General features: G+C 38.7%; 1 protein-coding gene across 1 annotated transcript; it reads right to left on the bottom strand.

Moving 5' to 3' along the window:
* Positions 1 to 13,455: 13,455 nt before the first annotated feature.
* On the bottom strand, positions 13,456 to 15,387 carry LOC104422524 (glutelin type-D 1). Its single transcript, XM_010034867.3, has 3 exons — positions 15,097 to 15,387; positions 13,872 to 14,592; positions 13,456 to 13,788 (listed from the first exon to the last, which is right to left on the bottom strand). Exons 1-3 carry the CDS (start codon positions 15,290 to 15,292, stop codon positions 13,638 to 13,640), a joined length of 1,068 nt encoding a protein of 355 aa, XP_010033169.2. The 5' UTR covers positions 15,293 to 15,387; the 3' UTR covers positions 13,456 to 13,637.
* Between the last annotated feature and the right edge of the window lie 6,064 nt (positions 15,388 to 21,451).

Raw genomic sequence — 21,451 nt, 5'->3', positions numbered from 1 at the left:
GGAAGTTTATGTGGAACAACCGCCGGGTTTGAAGACCCAAAGAAGCAAGACTCGGTCTTGGACCGAAAAGGCTTTGTATGGTTTAAAGCAAGCACCTCGGGCTTGGTACGACAGTTAAGTAATTTCCTATTACAAAATGGTTTTGTCAAAGGTAAAGTAGATACGACTTTATTTATCAAGAAGGAAAATAAAAGTTTCTTACTTGTTCAAATATATGTGGATGATATTATTTTTGGATCCTCCAATGAAAGTCTCAGGCAAGAAATTTTCAAAGTCTATGCGATGAGTTTGAAATGAGTATGATGGGAGAATTAACATTCTTTCTTGGTCTTCAAATAAAACAATTGAAGGAAGGAACTTTCATTTTTCAAGAAAAATATGTTAATGATCTTGTCAAAAGGTTTGGACTGGAGAATTGCAAAAAGACCGACATACCAATGTCAAGTTCTTTAAAGATAGACAAAGATAAAGAAGGGAAGAAAGTTGATCAAAAGCCGTACAGAGCATTATTGGATCACTTCTTTATCTTACCGCCTCTAGACCTGATATTTTGTTGAGTGTTTGCATCTGTGCTAGGTTTCAATCGGATCCTAGAGAATCCCATCTCAAAGTCTGCAAAACGCATCAAAAATACGTTGCTTCATCATCAAGCATCGGTCTTTGGTATCCTAAGAAGGGAGACTTTAACTTCGGGATATTCGGACGCGAATCTAGCCGGTTGCGCAGTTGATAGAAAGAGCACTTCAGAACTTGCCGCTGCTTGGAAGCGAAACAGTGTCTTGGTTTTCAAGGAAACAAAGTACATCGTGTCTCTTTCAACAACGTATGTAAGCAGTATGTAGCTCTTGGAAGCTGTTGTTCACAAATTCTATGGATAAAACAACAGCTAAGAGATTTTGAAATCGAAGACTCATGCACAGAGATTAATTGCGACAACACCAGCGCTATCAACCTCACCAAAAATCCAATTCTCCACTCAAGAGCGAAGCATATAGAAATTCGACATCACTTTATTAGAGATCATGTTCAAAATGGAGATGTTTCAATTCAATTTGTTGACTCAAAGAATCAGCCTGGCTGATATACTCACAAAGCCTTTGGAGAAAAATCAAATTGAGTCTATACGGACTGACTCAATATTTTGAGGTATGAGGATATCAAAGTCTAAAGACTTTCAGACTCAGGCTTACAAGACTTTATCAATAGTCTTGTCTCGACCTTCAGACTGTAAGTCTTTCTCTATCCAATCTTATCTTGAAAAGGTACGATCATCAGTCTGTGTTTAAATTGTTGCCGTAAAGATTACATCGATTCATTTTCAAAAGGGAAGTTATTTTTGAAATAGCTATTTTTACGGATAAAATCAATTATTTTGAAAAGGCATATTTTTATTTCCTTTGTGACGATTCGTTTACTCTTCTTTTTAACCGAACGAGCACTATCGATTACTCTTCACTTTTCTATTTACTCTCTCTCACAAAAACCCTAGAAAGCATCGATCTTCCATTCCCGTTTGTCTACTTCTCTAAATCTTCAAAAAGTTATCATCTTTTCTGGGAAAGTCAAGCTAGGAAACTTCCAAACACTGTTAAAGATGTCTTCTTCACGAAAGTCGTCAAGAATCGCAAGCAGGGGACCACAGAGAATGAGTGAGGGGCCTACGCACTTCGATCTTACCAAGATGAAGTTACTCCGATCAGAACCGAGCCCACAACATTCTCAGCGCGTCATTCTCCATCATCTAGTCCTCAAGGCGATGTTCATCAGAAGAAATCATCGAGGAAGCGCACCGTAAGAGTTCAAAAGCCTCGCTTTTTATCTACAAGCTATATCGTGCTTTAAAAGGAATTCGTACTCCTTTGAACTATGTTGATAGTTTTGTTAAAGAAAAAGGATATAGGAACGAATATATCTTTCTGAAAAGAATGGAAAGTTTGGGAATCGCTCGTAAAGGGGTGGTTGAGGAAACCCTTGCGAATATCCCAAGTGATCCTCGTGATCGGGGCCAAATCCTGTAGATGGGAATGATGATGACAACTGCTCAGTCTATTTCAACCGAAAATGGGTATTGCGGCTGAAATTCAAGGAAAAAGGGGAGATTTGTTCGATCAAAGGAACAAAAGGATTCAGTACTCGAAATTGCAAGCGTGGAGTAATAAACCCTAGGAGTGTGGACTTTGATTTTCTGGATGCTTTGTGAAAGTGAACTTGAGGGAAAAGTTCAGCTTATCTTCAACTTGAAAAGTTCTGCTTACGACTCAACCGAGGCTTATGCTTTGAATTGATTTGCTTACTTCTATTCAAATCTTAGCTTTTTAGATGCGAATAGATTTTCCTTCAAAGTGTCAAAGAACAAGACTATGTTGTGGATATGGATATGCTGGCAGATGTGTTAGAAGTTGAGAGAGGCAGATATCAACCGATTAAAGTTTCCATTGCTCGGGCCACACTTGAATTGGTGAAGGACAAGAGAACAGAAGAGAAGATCACCTACTCAAGGATGAATGCATTCAACATCTTGCTTCACAAGACTGTGATTAATTGCCTTCGGCCGAAATCAACTTCCAAAACTGATGTTTCAAGCTCTGAGGCAAAGTTGATGTATGCCATCCTCTGTGGAAAGAAGTTTTCTCCCTCTCATACCGTCATGTTTCATGTATAGAGCAGTGATGAAGGACAGAGGTCAACTCCTTACCCAAGCCTTGTTACGAAGTTATTCGGACATCCGAATATTCAGCCTCCGCAAATCTTTTGTGTTCGATCATGCGATCATATGGTGGTAGGACTGAAAATGGTGACCAAAATGCGTCTGAAGGAACCGAGCAAGGAATTGGAGAAATTCAAAGAGAAGACGCCGCCAAGTCTCATCAACTCTCTTCTCGCCGCTAAGAGAAAAGGGAAGGAGCCCATGGCTGCTCCATCAAAGAAAAGAAGAGCTCTCCTCGTTGAGGATTAAGATGATGACGATGACATCACCATCTCGCAATGGCTTTGAAGAACTTAAGTCGTCCCTGTCCACGAAAGAATCGGAACAAAAGACGAAAGAAGCAGAGGAGAAGGAAGAAGAAGAAAGAGAAGCAAAGGAGAAGGATGAAGAAGAAAGAGAAACAGAGCAAGAAGCAAGAGCAAGAAAGACTCAAGAAGAAAGAAGAGAAGGAGAACCCGAGGAAATCTCTTCTCCACCGTAGGCATGAAAATAGGGGAGTTCGGAGAAAGGAGTGACATCTTCATTTCCGATGAAAGTGAAGGAGCCGCCGCTCGCCCGCGCACCCGAAGATGTTTATGCATCTCAAATTCCGAGGAAGGTCATGAAGCTTCATCGCCCAACCTGCGAGATTATGCCGATCCACCATCGTCGCTTTTACTCCATCGAACGAGCGAAAGCAAGTACTCGGGGCGATAATGGAGCAGATTTTCGCGAATCATGGATATTCTTTTGGAGATGAAAGGTCAGATTTATGCCTTGGGATGCGAAGTTCAAAGCTTGAAGAATGAAGGTCAAGCTTCTTCATGTTCATTAAATGAAAAGATGCAAGCCCTCTCTATTCGAATCAGGCCAATGCCAAGAGTGAGGAGGTTGTACATGGAAAGGAAGACTTTAAGAGGCCGGAAGGCATTGTTCGATCTATGGAAGATTTCCAGCTTGTCCGCGTTCCCAAGCAATCTTGATTTCATCTCATCCTTTTTAAATGATGACAAAAAGGGGGAGAGATGCATGATTTGAAAACTTTCAATCTTTTTAACTGTTTGTTGGTTTGTGTTTAACCTGCCTGTTTGTTTTTGACAGACTTTGACTTTGTTTTGTGTCTGGATAAGAACTCCTAGACTTGGATTGGATTTGACTTCTATTTATCAATATTGATATCTTATGAATGGCTTAATCATATATTGGACTAACCTATTTTCTGTGGTTGCAGATTCTAGTGTTATTCTATTAGCCATTTATTTCCATAAGATATGCATATGTGTTTGAGAAATGTTTGCGGTCAAAGTTATCCAAATCTGCAGGGGAAGGTTTTGTCACCATCAAAAAGGGGGAAATTGTTGGAGAAATCCTCGTGAAGAGTTTTGAAAGTGACAAAATGTTTCCGTCGCCTCTAGTCCGAAGGTCTGCGGACTCGTTAGTTAAAGTCTCAAGACTTCCTGACAGCCGGACTCAAGACTCAAAGTCTATCCTCATTGACAAGCCTCTCGATCCGTTGAAGAAAGGTTATCCCGAACCGGATGTTTTGTTCGGATTTAACCTTATCATCTCGGAGAAGATCTCGTGGCTGGAGAAGACGTATCGTAATCCTTTGATTGATCAAGATTGATTCAATGACTGAAGATTCGATGATTGTCTAAATATTATTGGAATGTTCTCGCTTATGGAAACCGAGATCCTGATTGTATGGGCGAAGAGGATTGATGGGCTATCAACATGTTCCTTTAATAGCTCGAACGATCTTCCTAATTGATTCCGTCCAACGGGTAGATTGGAGGAATTCCTTTGGAAAGTGCCAACGGGTATGATGGCATAAAGGAGTATATAAGGAAGACGTTCTTAGTTGTTTAAGAGAGAGTGCGCGATAGAAAAATTCCAAAGTCTCGAAGCTCCTATTTGTTTAGATAAATCTCTTGAGCGAATACTTGTATACAAAAGAGAGTCTATATTTGTGAGAGACCTTGAGGAGGTGTGATAGAACATCTACACTGTGGAATCAAGGCAAAGCCGTGTCTTTGTAACTTCTTTTTGATCATAGTGAAATCCAGCCGGTGGGGCTGTCGGTGCGGAAGAGTGGACGTAGGCTTGGAATAAGCCGAACCACTATAAATCCCGTGTTTGATTTTCTCTTCCTTACTCTCTCTACATCGATCGTATTTCAATCTTGCTTCCGTATTTGAGAAAAATTGTTTGTGCGCCTATTCACCCCCCCTCTAGGTGTTTATACTAGCAATATCACAAACTACCCAACAAATTGAGACGTCAATAAGATCTCATCCATAAAATCACATCAGATTGACGGAGAAGTGAACACGAGAGGTCTTGGCTAGCAAGCAAGCGACAATCCTACTAGTGCTAGACGTGATTTTTCAGGTGGTTTTCCATTCTAAAGCTCGTGCCAAGAGGTGTTCATCCATAATCAAGACATTACTTCAATAATCTCATCACATCCTATCCATTACATGTTTCCAGAAAGAAAGACGAGAATTTAATTGGAGGATCAATCCTTCGCTATGGCAACTATTTCACGTCAAAATGATTACAAGGCCCCAGTTTCAGGTGTCAAGTACAATACAAGTTACCTAGCCTTTTACAGGAAATCCTCGACTATCTTGGCAACAGAATTTAAGAATCCACAATTTCCCAATGCAGACCTAAGTGTCCGTTTGTATGTTTCACGAAAAATGTGGCGATTCTAGAAAATAATTTTTAGAAAGTTATTTTTTCAAGAAAATATAATTATTTTTCGATATTCAACTAAAACATAAAAACAAAATGGAAAATATTTTCCATTATTCCTTTAGAAAAAAATCTTTTCTCCGTACCCTCTTTTTCAATAATTTTTTTATTATTTTAATTTTTAAAATTAATTTTTAATTATTCTTTTCTTTCTTTTTATCTTGTTCTTCCCGAGATGGCTAGAGCCTCCCAACCTTTGGCCACCTCGGATCGGAGCTCGAGCTTTGGCCAATTCGCCAGATTTGGCAAGACCTAAGCTCGCATGACAGCCTTGAGCGAGGCAGCGCAGGCCGCCGGCCGTCGCTAGCTTTTTTTTTCCCTTGGGTAGAAAATGTTTCCCCAACCACTAAAAATGGACAACGGGAAAAAATTTCTGCGAAACGCCTGAGACAGAAGAATCGGCAAAAATAATCTCAACAAACACTCAAGAATCGAAACTCCACAAAAGATCACGAGGGCGAAATTCAGAGACCAAATGACAACACGCACCTCGTCATAGTATTCCTTGGGAAGCTCATTAATAATAGTCTCCTCTTTGCTGAGAAGCCCATCATTACGAGTTTCCTCTTTGCTCCTCGAGCACTTCTTTGAAACTGCGCATGAAAATTCAGAATGAGCGAAAGTTTTCTTAGCACTGAACCGAAGAACGGGACATGACTGACCTAAGTATGACCGGAAAATACTCCATCGTCCGATATCCAATCGATCAAAGTTTTGTTGTGTCGGGATGCGTGCGACCCCTTGTTCCAAGATGGGGCGATCGAAATCGGTACATCGCAGGCCTCACAACACCGTGAAATGACGCCCGCCCATCCCGAAGGAAGGTCTGCTCGCAGAAGGTCGAGAACGAGTGAAGCGACAGGAGATGAGGCGTTAATTTCGTCATTCTCGAACTTGCCTAAGGAAGAGAGAGAGGCTTTACTATGGTTAAGACGGTAACAGGCAATATCTCGAATACGAGGGTGCGGACAGACGAGAGTGGCTTAACTTTGGTTAAGAGGGTGGGCTATATATAGGCCGAATGGTCTGGTGTCAATAAGAGTGCGCATGATAAAATTTTTGGAATAGAAATTGTGAAGTTAAAAATTTTAGCTTCTAATTTATTATTTAAATCTATTTATGGAATAGAAATCTGTTTCAGAAATAGAAAAATTAAATTACGTTACCAAATAGATTTATGTTCCAAACCTGTTTCAAAAACAGAAAAATAAAGAAATAGAGAAGTAAAATTTTATCACGCGCGTCCTAGAAGTCATTTGCTCTAACTTCTGTCCATTGGCGCACTGGAGGATGGGGAAGGAGTAAGTGATGCTCATCGAAGACCAAAAAAGTGTTCAGTCGTAAGACCTCAACCCTGTCCCTACCGACCAAAAAAACAAAACCCTGTCCCTATCCTATCAAATTCATCATACCGATTTTCCTGATTTTCCTGGTAGTTTCTTGACTGTACCTTCTTTATCCTAGTAAAGTCTCTCCGTTACTTACACACCCTTGCATTCGAGAAATGATGATGAGGAAAATTGTGTTTCATGCGAAGGAAAATTTGAAGAATGGATTAAACGGGTTAGTAACAGGGAGCTGAGCCTTTATGAAAATGATTTAAATGGGTTGCAAATGAGTTCATAATCTAACCCGTTTGCGAAATTTTAAGAAGCCCATTTATAAACAAGTTTAGGACCGTTTAGGCACTTCTTGGTTCTACGTGACCTAATCGATTCCTGATCAAAAGAAAGCTACTCTTAGTTTTCGAAATTGGGGGCCGAGCCATTTCCCAAGCAGTCTTGTGGAATTGATCCTGAAGCATCGCCACTGATATTTGAAGCCATTGATGAGCAACAAAGACGTAAAGAGACGAGGGGCTGAGGGAGATCAGGGGCAGCGTAGCGACATTGGAGGTGAGACAACAGTTGGGAGAAGGCATTGAAGAGGAGGGCGAGGAAGATGAAGAAGATGAGGAAGAGGTGGTGCAGCACTGGAGCTCCTTCTTCTGCTGGTCAATGGCGTGCTTTCTTCTCGGCCGCCTTCTCAAAGTGGAGCTGGATTTTGTGTTCAAGGGGTGAGGAAGGGCTCACATCTCTAGGTAATGAAGAGGAGTGAAATCAGATGAGAAAAAAAGTAAAAAAAATGAGGTGAAGGGACTGGACGATGACCTTTGAGGACAATACAATTACTTTCCGCTGACAATCTCAGGGAATGAGGTTTATTGCTAGCTTGGCTTAGATTAGAATTATTAGATTTAATTTAAAAAAATTAAAAAGTGAAAAGTAATGAGCCCGATTTTTCCTTTAAAATTGAGAATCGAACCATCTAGACAATTTCATTTTTAGGAATTAGGTCTCTTGGGAACTGGATGAACCGGCAGGTTTCATCCGTCCGAGTGATCTCGGTTCCAGTGATTCCCATTGCACTTAGTTTAGGGTCAATTTTGATGGCATTTCGCAATTTAAGAGAATAATTTGAACAAGAAAGCCTTAACGTCAATTGTAATGAAAGAGAATTGTTTATTCGAGTAGGGTTTGCAGATTGGGCTGCGTCATTGTCTTGTTCCTTTCATCTTCGAGGATTGGGTTTTCTTTTCCACTCTTTTCCAGTTGTTTTCTTGCTGTTTATCTTATCATGTCCTCGTTCAATGGAAGTAAGTAACCATGCTATTTATAATTTGCTTACTTGGTTGATTTGGACACAAGTTTCAAAACATAATAAATACATTTCATTAATAACTCTCCCTTACTAACTCGACTCCCGAGCTCTCTTACTAACTTGATGAGTTGGTTCATAGAGCCATCTGTTCTTCAAAGACAACATTATAAAGAGAAAAACGTTCAAAATAAATCTCAAGACAGATTGGATATGGATCGATTCAAATGTGGGTCAAGATATTTGCATTTCAATAAATCAATCATAAACAAATTAAATTGGTCAAGTTAGGTCAAACTATTTATAATCCACTCAAATCAAAACTGACCCAACTTATCTGTTTAACAAGCCTAAGTGTAGGTGTTAAAATGGGTTGTGGATCCATTTTTTGACTCATATAGTTGAGATGGAGTTATAAATAAGCTGTTAGACATTCGAAGGGTTGGGTGAAAATGAGTTTAAAATATTGAAATTCAACTATAGTGGTTCAAATTGGCAAAAACTAAAATGGGCCATAAATGGGGTTTCTAGGAGCCGATTTCGAGCGTGCTCTAGTTTATGTGTGGGGATCGTGAAGTGGCTAGAAGAAGAGAGAGACTCTTCTGTTATGGGGCGTCCGCATCCTTGTGATCTCAGTCGTCGTCGATTCTGCTTCGCTACCCTTCCATCCTCGCTTGCGCGCGTTGAAGCTAAGACTTGTGACTGGGCCCTCTTTCTACAACAATTTTATAGGCTATTTAAAAAAAGGGGATTGGCCTCATGAAGTTCTATTGGTGTGCTCTCTCTCCTTCGGCCCCTCTTCAGATTTTCTTTAAATGGGCTCCTTAAGCTTTATGGATTACATTCCCTCATCCGATCCGAGCGTGGACTGACATCACGAATTTGGGCTGCGGGCTCCCATCTTGAAGAAGGAGCCCAAGACTTTATTATTCTCATTTTCTATTTTTTAAAATACGAAAAGAAAAATTACATATCAACAAAAACCCAATTGCAAAAACCTCACGACTCGACAAATGGGCGAGTCTGGGGAAAATTTGATTACCGGAATTCGTTGACCCAAAGATATGTATATTACACCACTCAAGCGTGTCTTCTCAAAACCTGAAATCCATGAGAAAATATTAGGTATGACTTGGATTCCAGCATGGCAAAATCCTATCCCATTCACTAAGTGACACATGTTGCTCGAGCCCTATCATGGTCAGAAGCCTTATCCCTCTCTTAATTTCCCTTGAAAAATCATGACACTCTCTCCTCCCCTCTCCCTCCCTCCCACTCGAGAAAACTTCCGATCCTCTTCGTTTCCTCAAAATTTTCAAAGAAGGAAGGCTTCTTGCTCTTCCCTTCCATTACTACGAGGGCTTTTCTCTATTTGGGGATGGACCATGCTGCTGCCATCGACCCTCAGAGCCCCATCAATGGCTCCAACGAGCTCGAGTTGAACCTTCCATGTGCTTTGCTCCTTTCTCTAACCTAAGTTTTGGGAAATCAAGCGCCGAAGAAGAAGCTTTTCCATTTTTTCTACTATTTCTTGACAACATTTCTTCTTGTTTTCACCCAACCCGTATCCCTATTTTGACCCCGCGATTTGAAAAGCTCCTTTACTATTGGTAAGCTCAAAAGGCTCTTATTCTTTTATTACCACATTCTTTGTTAAAGAAGTTCGTTTCTTTTGAAATTATATAGAAGCACTCTTGAAAGACATTATTTTGAAAACTACACTAGTTGAATTGCACAGAACTTTGGCACTGAAAGAGTATGTCCTGTGGATGCCAGCATGAAGTGGCTTGGAGCTTGAGCTATCCTACACTCTCCATCATAATCTAGTTGGATACATTGTACCCATACATCTTCCCGTGATCAATCAAGTGTTTAGCAGCAATTGTGCGGTGAAGATATCACCAAATTCACCTGTTGCAAGAATATGTCCTATTGCTTGAAAAAATCCATTCCCGGTGAGGTTATTGTTGGAGTTTACAGAACATGCATAGGTAAATAAACATAAACACAGTATAAAAAGATGAAATTTTACTGTACATGTATCTCCAAAGGCATTGTTCGTGCTATTTAATCAAAAATCAGAATGTCAAAGGAGGTTAAATGGATTACCTCTTGTAGCATGCCTTAAATGACTTAATTCGGATGTTCTTTAGTTCGAGCCCCACAAACATTAGACCTCTAGTTCCAATCGCACGTTGAATGTAAGAAAGAACTCTCGGGTAATAACCACTAAAATTGTGCTAACAATCTCGTGGAGATTACTCGCCGTACTCTTGATATTTAAGTCACGGCACATTAAAATATGTCTACTTTGGGCGTGCATGTGCACCATATGCATGTACGCTCATGACCAAAATAAAAATTAAATAAAATCTCATTTAATTTAATTTCAGCTCTACTCAATTCAATTGCTATGATTGCAAATATATTTGCAATATTATCCCTTTCATTCAACATTATCTTGAATTGGTTTTGGTGTGTGACATCCCTAGATTCATCATTGAACGAATAGTAAGACTTGCACTGACACATTAGTATTCCCAAGAGACTTGATTGTCATGGTTAATTTCCAAGTTCTACAAGTCATGATTGACATCTAGCAATATGTAGTAGCTACCTAAACAGTGTGAATATTTTAAGAACATAATAAACATGTCAGCTTTAACTACAATGTAATTCAATCATTCTGTCTTACTATGTCTCGTTCAAATAAAGATCATAGAATATTTGTCAAGACATCAATTCGATCATATGCACAAACTTAATTGACATGCATTTTATATGAAACAAAAATAATTCATTCTCTATTACAACCTCGGTTGAGGATTTTAATGCAGTGTCACAATTAGATCGCATAGGACATCATTATTGTAATTTACATGTAATAAGGAGATAGATTCTATATTGCGCACTCATGTAACTTTGTATGTGAATGAACTATGACCCAAACTATGAACCTCAAGCATATAGATGGATCAATGACCCGGCAATATGCATGCCCGTAAACCATAGCCGTCCTACATACAAGTCAATACTGTGCCTTAGGTCTAAGGATTATTTACATAAGACCAAGGCATGAACAATTAGATATTGACCACATTTAAAGCTTCCATGTCATTGATCATTTTATAAATGTTATGTTTAGTGAACTTGTCTATTACAAGGACTTGTGTTTTAACTCATGTATCATAATACCCAATGACTAATGACTCGTCATTCCCTTAAGCATCCAATACCTAATGGTGAAGCTAAGAACACACCAACCTCAACAAGATTATTAATATCTATTTAATGATCTATCGACTCGGAACAGTTTAAAGATTCAGTCTAACTGTGAACTTATTACACATGTTCTTAACGTCTCAAGAATAGATTAGTCACAATTGATCTTATGGAATCATTCATATATATATATATGGGTAAATGAATGAATACATCTTTTTCATTAAATAATAAAATTGATAGAACTATTGAAATCCCTAACATATAACAACTACATGGTAACTTTAGAGCATACATCCAACGGTTGTCACTGTGCAAGTTCCTCTATTGCATCTCTATAATTAGGCTATTAATGTAGAGGCAGTCACTTAGCCAGGTCGAGTCAAAATGCAATTTTAAGAGCTAAACTATCTAAAGTTCTATGGGATAGAGTACTTACGGAGTTAAAGTTCCGTGTAAAAACTACAGGCAAGATTACTCATTTATTTTTTCACCTACATAATATGGTGATGTCTCGCTGTTTGATGATAACAACTTGTCCTTGCCATTTGACTCACTCGATCTCTTTCTTCAAATCCATGCAGTTGGACGGGTCTATCCAGTGATGTTGTAGCGTGAAAGTACTTATTCATGCCATGCTTACTGTTGTCCATTTATTTATTTATTATATGATGCTCCGGTGCTAGTGGGGCAGTGACCAAGGGACTTCTCCTACATCTAGGATGTGATGTGACAACCGTAAGCTCAGGAGATGAGTTGTTGCATGCTGTCTCTCAGGAACACAAGGTAGTTCTTATGGATATTTGCACGCCTGGTATAGACAGTTACGAAGTTACCGTCCGGATACATTGGCTGTATTCAAAACATCATGAGAGGCCCCTCTTGGTGGCACTTAGCGGAAGCACTGACAAGGTAACCAAAGAGAATTGCATGAGGGTTGGGATGGATGGTGTTATCCAGAAACCTGTGTCGCTTGATAAAATGAGAAACGTACTGTCTGAGCTACTGGAACGTGGACACTAAATGTCTTGTTTGGCCCGTCTTTGAGAAGAATAGATAAAATAAGACCGTACGATAAAGCTTCTTGCGGCAAATGATGTGTAAATGCCGCATGCAGTGGAACATTGGAGGGTTATCGAGCAATACTACAGATACCCCACGTAATGCGAGACTCATACCGATCATTTTTATCCAAGAATGACCAAGGTCATCAAATGATTGGACAACCCGCAGCACCATAGTGAAGCTGCTATTAACTTCACGGGATGATGACAAGTCTCACGCGTGGTCGACAAAGTTGTGATGACGTTGCAATTGTAAGATACTATGGTCCCACCAATGATTTCTCTTTGTTTGAATCATCTGCTTTTGGATTGGTAGCAGCCTCTGTAGGCTATAGGCAACGTAGTTTGACCAGCGTGTTAAGTTTTATACTGTGTAGTGTATTGGGGCGTGGATGTGGGACTTAGCCTGTCCATTGGAAACACAAGTCATCATTCATAAGAAGCATACCTGGTACATGTGTTGCTTGATATCAAGGCAAACAACTAATGGTTATCTCAAGAAGTATACTCATGTAGCAGCAATTTGGTTTGAATGTAAATGCAGGAGACACGAAGATAATCCTTAGTTCAGAGAATCTTAGGTAATAAATTGGCCCGTTCGTACCATACAATGTAGTTGGCAGTAGTGTCGACGCTTCAAGTTCTTGGTTTGATCTTTTGCAATAGGTTCTTCCCACGAATTAAAGCTTTGCCCTGCTGTTGTTTTCTCACGCACGATTTTGGGAAGTGAAATTTCAAACCTATGTTGTGCCGTGAGGTTGATCTTGCTTGGCGTATTTGTATCCCTTGGAAATGAATCTAACAATCACGTTTTCCTCGGATTAGCACGCTAATCATCTCCGATGGCGATGAGGTACAGTTTCTAATTCTAAAGGGACAGCAATTGATTGCAGTGAGTTTTTATTTCGTCTTTCCTATTTTTCCGTCCGGCAGGTAGAAAAGCCTTATTCGCACGGTGCGACTGGTTCCATGTAGTTAACATGTTTTAGGAAACAATATCTCAACTTCTTCTTGCGGGAGAGTCCGACTTCATTGGATGGTCCATCCTCCTTTCACTATCATCAAGCAAGTCGACAAAACCCGAGAACGAAATATTCAAACCATGGTGATATATTAAAAACAGAGAGGCCATTGGCAAATTAGCAATACATCAGTAGTTACCGCATGAAGACCTTAACGAAAGGAGACATCCTCGAACCGGGCGGGGGTGTGGGTTTTTATTATTAGACCTTTAAAAACCAAAACAAACGTTTATGTATTCTTCGCCTGACTCAGTTGGGAGGGAAGAAGATCTCCGAATCCATCCTTTTGGAGCTGAAGGCCTCCTCCACGTCCGGGGGAACGTTGAAAGATGCTTGGAGCACTTCAGGCGATAAGGCCTTATAAACCGAGGTTCTCCCGGCAAGTTGAGTGAATATAGGACTACAATACACAACCACATAGAAAGCATTTTAGAGTTTGTTGTGTATACAGAGGTGACGAGATTTATCAGGACAAACGCTTACTTGGGAGTTGTAATGATAGAGAACCAGGACATCCCATCTGGATCGGCAATCTTCGAGACAACAAAGAACCTCGGCACGATGAACAGGTTCCCAGCTTTCACGGTGGTCTCCAGGACCCTCTTGCCGTCGACGCCAATGACCTGGGCGCGGCCACTGCCACTGACAATGTAGGTCACCTGCAGCGCGGAATCGCAAGAAAAGCCCGGCGAGCACATAGCGCTTCCATCCAGCCTGACAAGATCGGCCCCAAGACCAACCTTACTGATCAGAGGGAGGTTTTTGGTGTTCAGAACGACGACTCGCCCGCCATGCTTAATGTCGACGTTCAACGGAGCCTCCTCGCAGTTCAGGACCATGCCATCCCGGTCCCCCTCATTCGGCTCCGGCATCTCGAACCCGTCATCGAGCTTCACAATGCCGCTGTCCGGTTGACTGCCGATGAGCATCTTGACGAAGTTTTTGCTCAAGTCCCACGCTCGGCTCACGAACTCGGTGGTGAAGCCGGTGAAGATGCCGTTGGAACCGGCCAGGAAGAAATCGGTGAACTGCCCGGCCTTGTGCGCCTTCGACGTGTCGCCCAGGAAGAGGACGACTAAACCCGTGTCCTCCTTGTTGTACCACCAGGTGACGACGCCAAAAGGGAGGGCGATGGCGTCGCCCTTCTTGATCGCTATGACCTTCTCCTCGGATTCAGGGAGGACGATTCCAGCAACTCCGGACCCTAAGGGATCACACCACCAAAAAAAAACAAAGAAAGAAAGGAAAAAAAGCAACTTTCACCATAGACTCAAATCACGATGACAAAAGAGAGTAATCAAGCGCGTCATATTAACATTTCCATGATAAAAAAAGGATCGCTGCGAAATAGAGTCCGATTTCGATTACTGTTAGAACCCCAGCCCAGCGAGCGATCCCTCTACGCACAGTACCATCAACCTCGCGTGAAAAAGCGGACAACGAGAACACGACAAGCAGTACAAAGCATCGCAAAACGGTGATCAAAGTAAAAAAACATCATCCGAAATGGAATTTTAAGCACGTCGTAACGACTTCGAGGAATCGACAGGGGGCAGAGGACCTCGGTCACACGATCAAGTCTAAGAAAAACGGAATCGAACCTCGCGTGCGAAAGCAGGCGAACGGAGTAACCGCGTCGAACGAAAGCGGGATAAAAGCACGGACGAGAGAAACGAGAGGAGGAGGGGAACCGATCGATGGGGCGCACCTTGGAGGACGTAGGCGACCTTGGCGGAGTCGGAGTAGCAGGGGAGGGCGAGGCCGTCCTTCTCGAGGGCGAGCTTGGCGGCGCCGATGTTGCCCTTGCGGAGCATCGGGAGCTCGGACGGGCACCACGCGAGGTACGACCCGCCGTCCCCGCCGTACATCTTCTTCGCGAGCTTCGGGGAGAGGTCGAGATTCATGGCGGCTGGCCGGACGGAAGAGGAGGAGGAGGAGCCAAGCGCGACGGAGAGAGAGAGAGAGAGTGAGAGAAGGAAGAAGGAAAGCGGAAGGAGAGCGGAAGCGAGTTGACTCAGCGAATTGTGGTGGACGATGTGAATTTATAGGGTTGGGGGAGGCTTCACTTAGAGTGCGGGAGAGAGATGGAGGGAATCTTTTTGCATGAGAGAGAGACGTCAGTGTCGGCGTGCGTGGGACCCACCCATCTTTTGCATGAGAGACAGGTTGGCATGTGTGGGACCAACTACGTCCTTCTTTCCCTCCCCTAGAGTTAATCAGATTCGATTATTTCGAATGTAATTGGTTTTGTCTTTACTTAATTTGCGTGGAGAAAGTGGGGAATTGGGCACTCTATTTTCAAAATCTAATCTATGAAATTAATGGATTTCATCCGTGCCTCGAAAAGCAGATGATTACTAATTCAGCTTAAAGAAATCACTAACGAGAAAATGAATTTTGTTGCCTTTAAAAATAGCCTTTATATATCCAGAGTATATTTCTTATTTGTAACGACTCATAGAGATATCATTTGATTAAATAAGGGTCGAACTCCTCTTAGAGATGAAGAGATGAGAGACGGGTCAGCATGTGTGGGACCCAGCTACATCCTTCTTTCCCTCCCCTAGAGTTACTCAGATTCGATTGTTTCGAATGTAGTTTATTTTATCTTTACTTAATTTGCATGGAAAAAGTGGGGAATTTTGCATTCTATTTTCAAAATCTGTCTATAAAATTAATGGATCTCATCCATGCCTCGAAAAGTAGATAATTACTAATTCGGTTTAAAGAAATCGTTAACGAGAAAATGAATTTTGTCGCCTTTAAAAATAGTCTTTGATATATCTTGAATAGTTTCCAAATCATTTGATTATGAAAGGTTTCTTATTTGTAACGATTCATGGAGATATCATTTAACTAAATAAGGGTTGAACTCCACTAAGAGATGAAGACAAGCATCTTTTGCATGAGATAGGTCGGCATGTGTGGGACCTAGCTACGTCCTTCTTTCCCTCCCCTAGAGTTAACCAGATTCGATTGTTTCGGATAGAATCGGTTTTATCTTTACTTAACTTGCATGGAAAAAGTAGAAAACTCTCCATCCTATTTTCAAAATTGTCCATCAAATTAATGGATCTGATCCACACCTTAGAAAGCAAATAATTGCTAATCCGGCTTAAATAATTCTTTGGCGAGAAAATGAATTTTGTCGCCTTTGATATATCCTAAGTAGTTTTTCAAGAAAGGAACAAGTTATGGCCATATCATTTGACTAAATAAGAGTCAAACTCCACTAAACAAAAATTCACAGAGCAATGAGTTGATTGACTTGATAATTTACAAATTAAGCGCCCCTTTCCTATCCAACTTGCCGCAATAATCACATCCAATCTCGATAGCATTTGAATGTAGTTCGAGTTCTAACTACGAGTCATCACACACAAATCATCGATCGATCGATTGTGCTCAGTTTATCTCATGTATCGAGAATATGAAGCATATCAACTCGCTAACTTCTCTATTTTCACCTAATTTGTCCAGTTAAGTTTCAGTGCCTAAGTCTAACCAAATGATCTTGAAATGGAATATTTCTCACATGAATTTAAAGCTTATGAAGCACACTTTAAGTGCTCAATTAACCATAAGAAATCCAATCTACTTATTTGCCCAAACCGGTTTAAAGTTTGATCAAATCGGTTTTTTTAGAATGTTCGAGATGCCTTCTTTAATTTTCTATTTATGACTATTCCAAATTTCGACATTAAGATTTTTTATTCTTCAGATTACGAAATAAGTTTGTTTAGGGATTTACAAATAGATTTTAGTTTTTCAGATTCTCACCGAAGTTTTGAGGTGGATTTTGATCCAAAAAACGATACTCAAATTTTTACCACGACCTATCGAATTGAAGCTGAGAATGTTAGGATCATTTCATTAGTTGACCATTTTTCGAAATTTTGATATTTATTAGGTTTAATCACCTGATTATTAAGACTACCTCGATGAACTCAAAATATAAACCTTACACAAACATACAGTCAACTATCCCTCAAATGTTGTATGTAGGATGCACAATTGCGCAATCCAAGATCTTCATAACCAGAACAAGAACCGTAGAATGATTATCACACCTGTTTTAGGATCTATTGTTTTTGAAGCGGAAGCAAAAAACTAATATTCCACGCGTAAGTTCTTCTCCTCTATTGCCCTTTGTATTACTGACTCAATGAGATGGCCCCTCACCCTTTAGCGTTAGGTTAACGTTCCTTATGTGATGAAATATGTGAGAATTAGGGTTAAAAAAGAGACTTTAGCACTATTTACAGAGTTTCCAACCAAGTCTTCACATTACGGGTTAGGCTCAACTCAACCCAAGCTAGTCAACCACATATTAGACTAATTAAGAAACCTTATATCTCACCTTAGACCAACCCCGTTTTACAATAACCGTAAAATGGTAAATTATAATATCAATTAATGTAGCCTACATCAAGAAAATTCTTACATTCTACCACTTGGGCTATATTAATTGAAATTGTATTGTATGTCCGTACCTTGGTCTAAAGATAATTCTTAATAATCAATCATATCTCATAAAGTCTCAAACACCGGATCATGGCAGTAACTACATATATACACACAGAGCATTCCATAATCACGAATGTTCTCAACTTTATTGATATGGATTCAATATGATAGTGTGTCAAATAGATAACTTCTTTCATAGAGAGATCCCATTTTTTTAGTCACCATTTTCTCACCTTAAGCGTTACAAAAAACTTGTGCCACTAGAAAATGTCTTTATGGTTCCAATTACGCACATATGCATTGTCCTTACGGTTAACATTTCTTTATATATAACAAGGCATATGCACAAAGCTAATAACCGGATGCCCTTAGCCTTCATTCAAGATTTATACAATACCTTGAGACTTTATCAATATATATTCAACATAATAACAACACATTCAAAAATATTTTATTGAATGCAAGAGTTAATACATATCAAACCGTTACTAAATGTAACGAACACAGATTTGAACTTTATTAGAGTAAAACCAAAATAACTTTCATTAAACAACAGTATCCCAAGATATTCTTAGGCCCATACTAATGACATATTGTTCATATACACATAGGTGTAAGCTTTTAAATTAGTGAATCTGCAACCATATTATTTGTGAAAATATGTTATATTATTACGTCACATTTCTGTATCGTTTTCTTTTGGTCAAAAATTTTGACCGTCATATTTAGACATTTTGAGACCTTTATAGTTAATAAATAATACTACAAATTTGTTATCTCAATACAACTGTATGAGTCTATCCATAAAATTAAAATGGTCAACTCATTCATGAGGTTATGAAGCCTAATCGCCCAAGTAACAACCTAAAAGAATGTTACTAACACTGCTTATATAGTATAAGATAACAGAACTTTATTTACTGCACTTCCTGCTAACATAAATATATTTCGTTATTAATCTTATGTCATTCTAACAGTTAGCAAATTTTACATATAAATACCTTACTAGTTATAAGAATTGAACATGTTTATAAAACATCATATAATCTCTTGTTTTGTTTTAGTACCTTAAAACCTTTTTGACAGCAACCTAGTGATTACGTTCTAAATTTGACTAATATTTGCCTAAAAGTCCCGTCGTAAAGATGATATTTAGTCTAGTGCAAATTTGAGCATACATTATAATTTTAAGTGTACTGACACAAGATACACCATTTAACTAGATTATCTCAATATCTAATTAATGACAATGTAATGGATTTGATCCATCACCCTTAATGACAGGAGCAATTCCTGACTTGAATATTTCTAGTAAATGTCTTCTGAATAAATTAGAACAATTTTTATAAACCTCAATGCAAAAGACAAAAGATATCTCAAGAGCACTATATAGATTTTGTATCTATTTGACGTAACTCCATATCAAAAAAAGTTATTAATGCCACGTTTACTTTGAAAGAATTTTTAAAAATACTAGAAAAAAATAATTATTTCTTTACTTTAAACCATCCACCCATCTTTCGAGTGAAAATTTTCATTATCAATTTGGCTTTAAATTCCACAATTTTTATAAAAAAATCATTTTAGTTTTGTACGCCAATTTGTAACCAATGAACTTGTGATCTTTAGAGAAGACAGTAAGTTTCAAAACACTATGATGTTTCATAGATTTGATATTGTCTTTTATGGTATCTAATCACATACCTAATAAGAATAAGAAACAACATTCATATATATCGCTAAATCAACAATGTAGTAGATATTGTAATCATGCTCTCACAAATAGATTATGTAGTCTGATAATATAACTAATCGTCTTTTCCTAACAAATCTTATGATTAAAGTTACAACTACTTCATTTTGCACTTGAGAGGCTTGCGAAATTTCATCATAACTATATCAAGAATAATATGTTGAACCTTAACAAGTATAGTCTATGGTACATGAGATTCCAAAATTGTCAATATAAGTAAAGACAAAGACACAAAAACCTCTATCATACTATTATCCTTAATAGTCTGAGAGCAGCTATCTTCTACAACTATGTTGAACTCTAGAAATTTTATTGTATTTGATTTCATAATTCTTGTACTTATTTTAGGGTCATAAAATCAATACCCCTTTGAACAATCTATGTAAGATACAAAATAATTTCGAATGGATCTGAATTGCAACGCACTTAAAATTGGATTAGATAATCTCACTTCTACATGACACTTCTATATTTTAATATGATTCAAGTTAAAATTATGTCCAATCCATAATTCAAAAGAAATTTAGGGAACAACTTTTGTAGGAAATACCTTTTGTATATGAAAATGTTACTTTCAAAATATCAACCTACAGTAGACCGATAAATTAGTCTTACTCATCACCATGTTAATTAAGGATGCAATTATGCCCTTTTTTTTTTTTTGGTAAGGGTAATTATGCCTTTTAGCAAAATCATTTTGTCAGGATTTTCAAGTATAGTAAATTAAGTTAATATTCCTGAATTTACCAAGTATTTGACAAATGACCCTTTAAGTTATTCCTTATTGCCATACTTGCCAAAATACTCACTACCACTATTAAGCTCAACAACTTTTAAGACTAATTCTAATCGATTTATTTTTTATCTCGGTCATTTTACTTAATTATTCCTTAAACAAAAAATTTGTGGAAACAACATTTTCAATCTTATATGAGACATATATATCATTAGGAATTAACCACAATTCTTGCAGATGTATTAAATAAAACATAATTTCAAGCCACTAAAGCTTCCATTATCTTCCTACTGCAGCCCGCAAACAAATAACTTTTTAAGTGTTTTTGAATGAAACGCTTCATGGACAGTAAGCAAATTTTATTGCTATTATCCCAAATAGCCAAATCATATGTTCACTACTTAAAATTTGAAGCAGTAAAAACCTCAATAAAAATGGGGTTATTAATTATAGAAAATGTGACTGAAAAAACAAGTAATGTATATAATTAGCATCATGTAAGCACTGTAGAACTTGACGTACAAGTACACATCTAGAGAGTTACACGCATAATCATATAATCACCTTTGGAAAATACATGACATGCAGTTATACACTCCCCACATGATAATAGTTATGATAATATATTCCAATCTTTGTGAATACATCACCTTTGGGCATATGAACCACTAGGATCAGTCACTCCTTCACAACACCATCATGTATCCCTCCATGAACTAATACGCAATCACCTCATTTGAGAGTATGACCATGCATTAGACTAGGAGACATCTCAATCATTATACGAGACTAGTATTTCTCAAATCCAATCAAGCGTGCCACTTTGGCGGTCACTACTTAATTGAATCCTTGAAACTCTCTCATACCAAGGATATAAACTTTACTTCTCAATACACCATATACATGTGATTTTAACTTTAATGATATGGGTAATAAATCACTAAAATCACATATCATGCTAATTACATTGTTTTATTCATTAATAAAAATCAATCATCTGTATATATATATATAACCTGAAAGACAGATTCTAATGAGATCACCAATAATAGTAACACAAAAAAAATTTCATAACAAAGAAAATAGCATCTCTTATGCACCCCGATT

This window comes from Eucalyptus grandis, chromosome 10 (genome assembly GCF_016545825.1).
Source record: "Eucalyptus grandis isolate ANBG69807.140 chromosome 10, ASM1654582v1, whole genome shotgun sequence".
NCBI lineage: Eukaryota > Viridiplantae > Streptophyta > Magnoliopsida > Myrtales > Myrtaceae > Eucalyptus > Eucalyptus grandis.
Note: the sequence above shows the minus strand (reverse complement) of the source record. Positions and strands in the feature narration are given on the sequence as shown.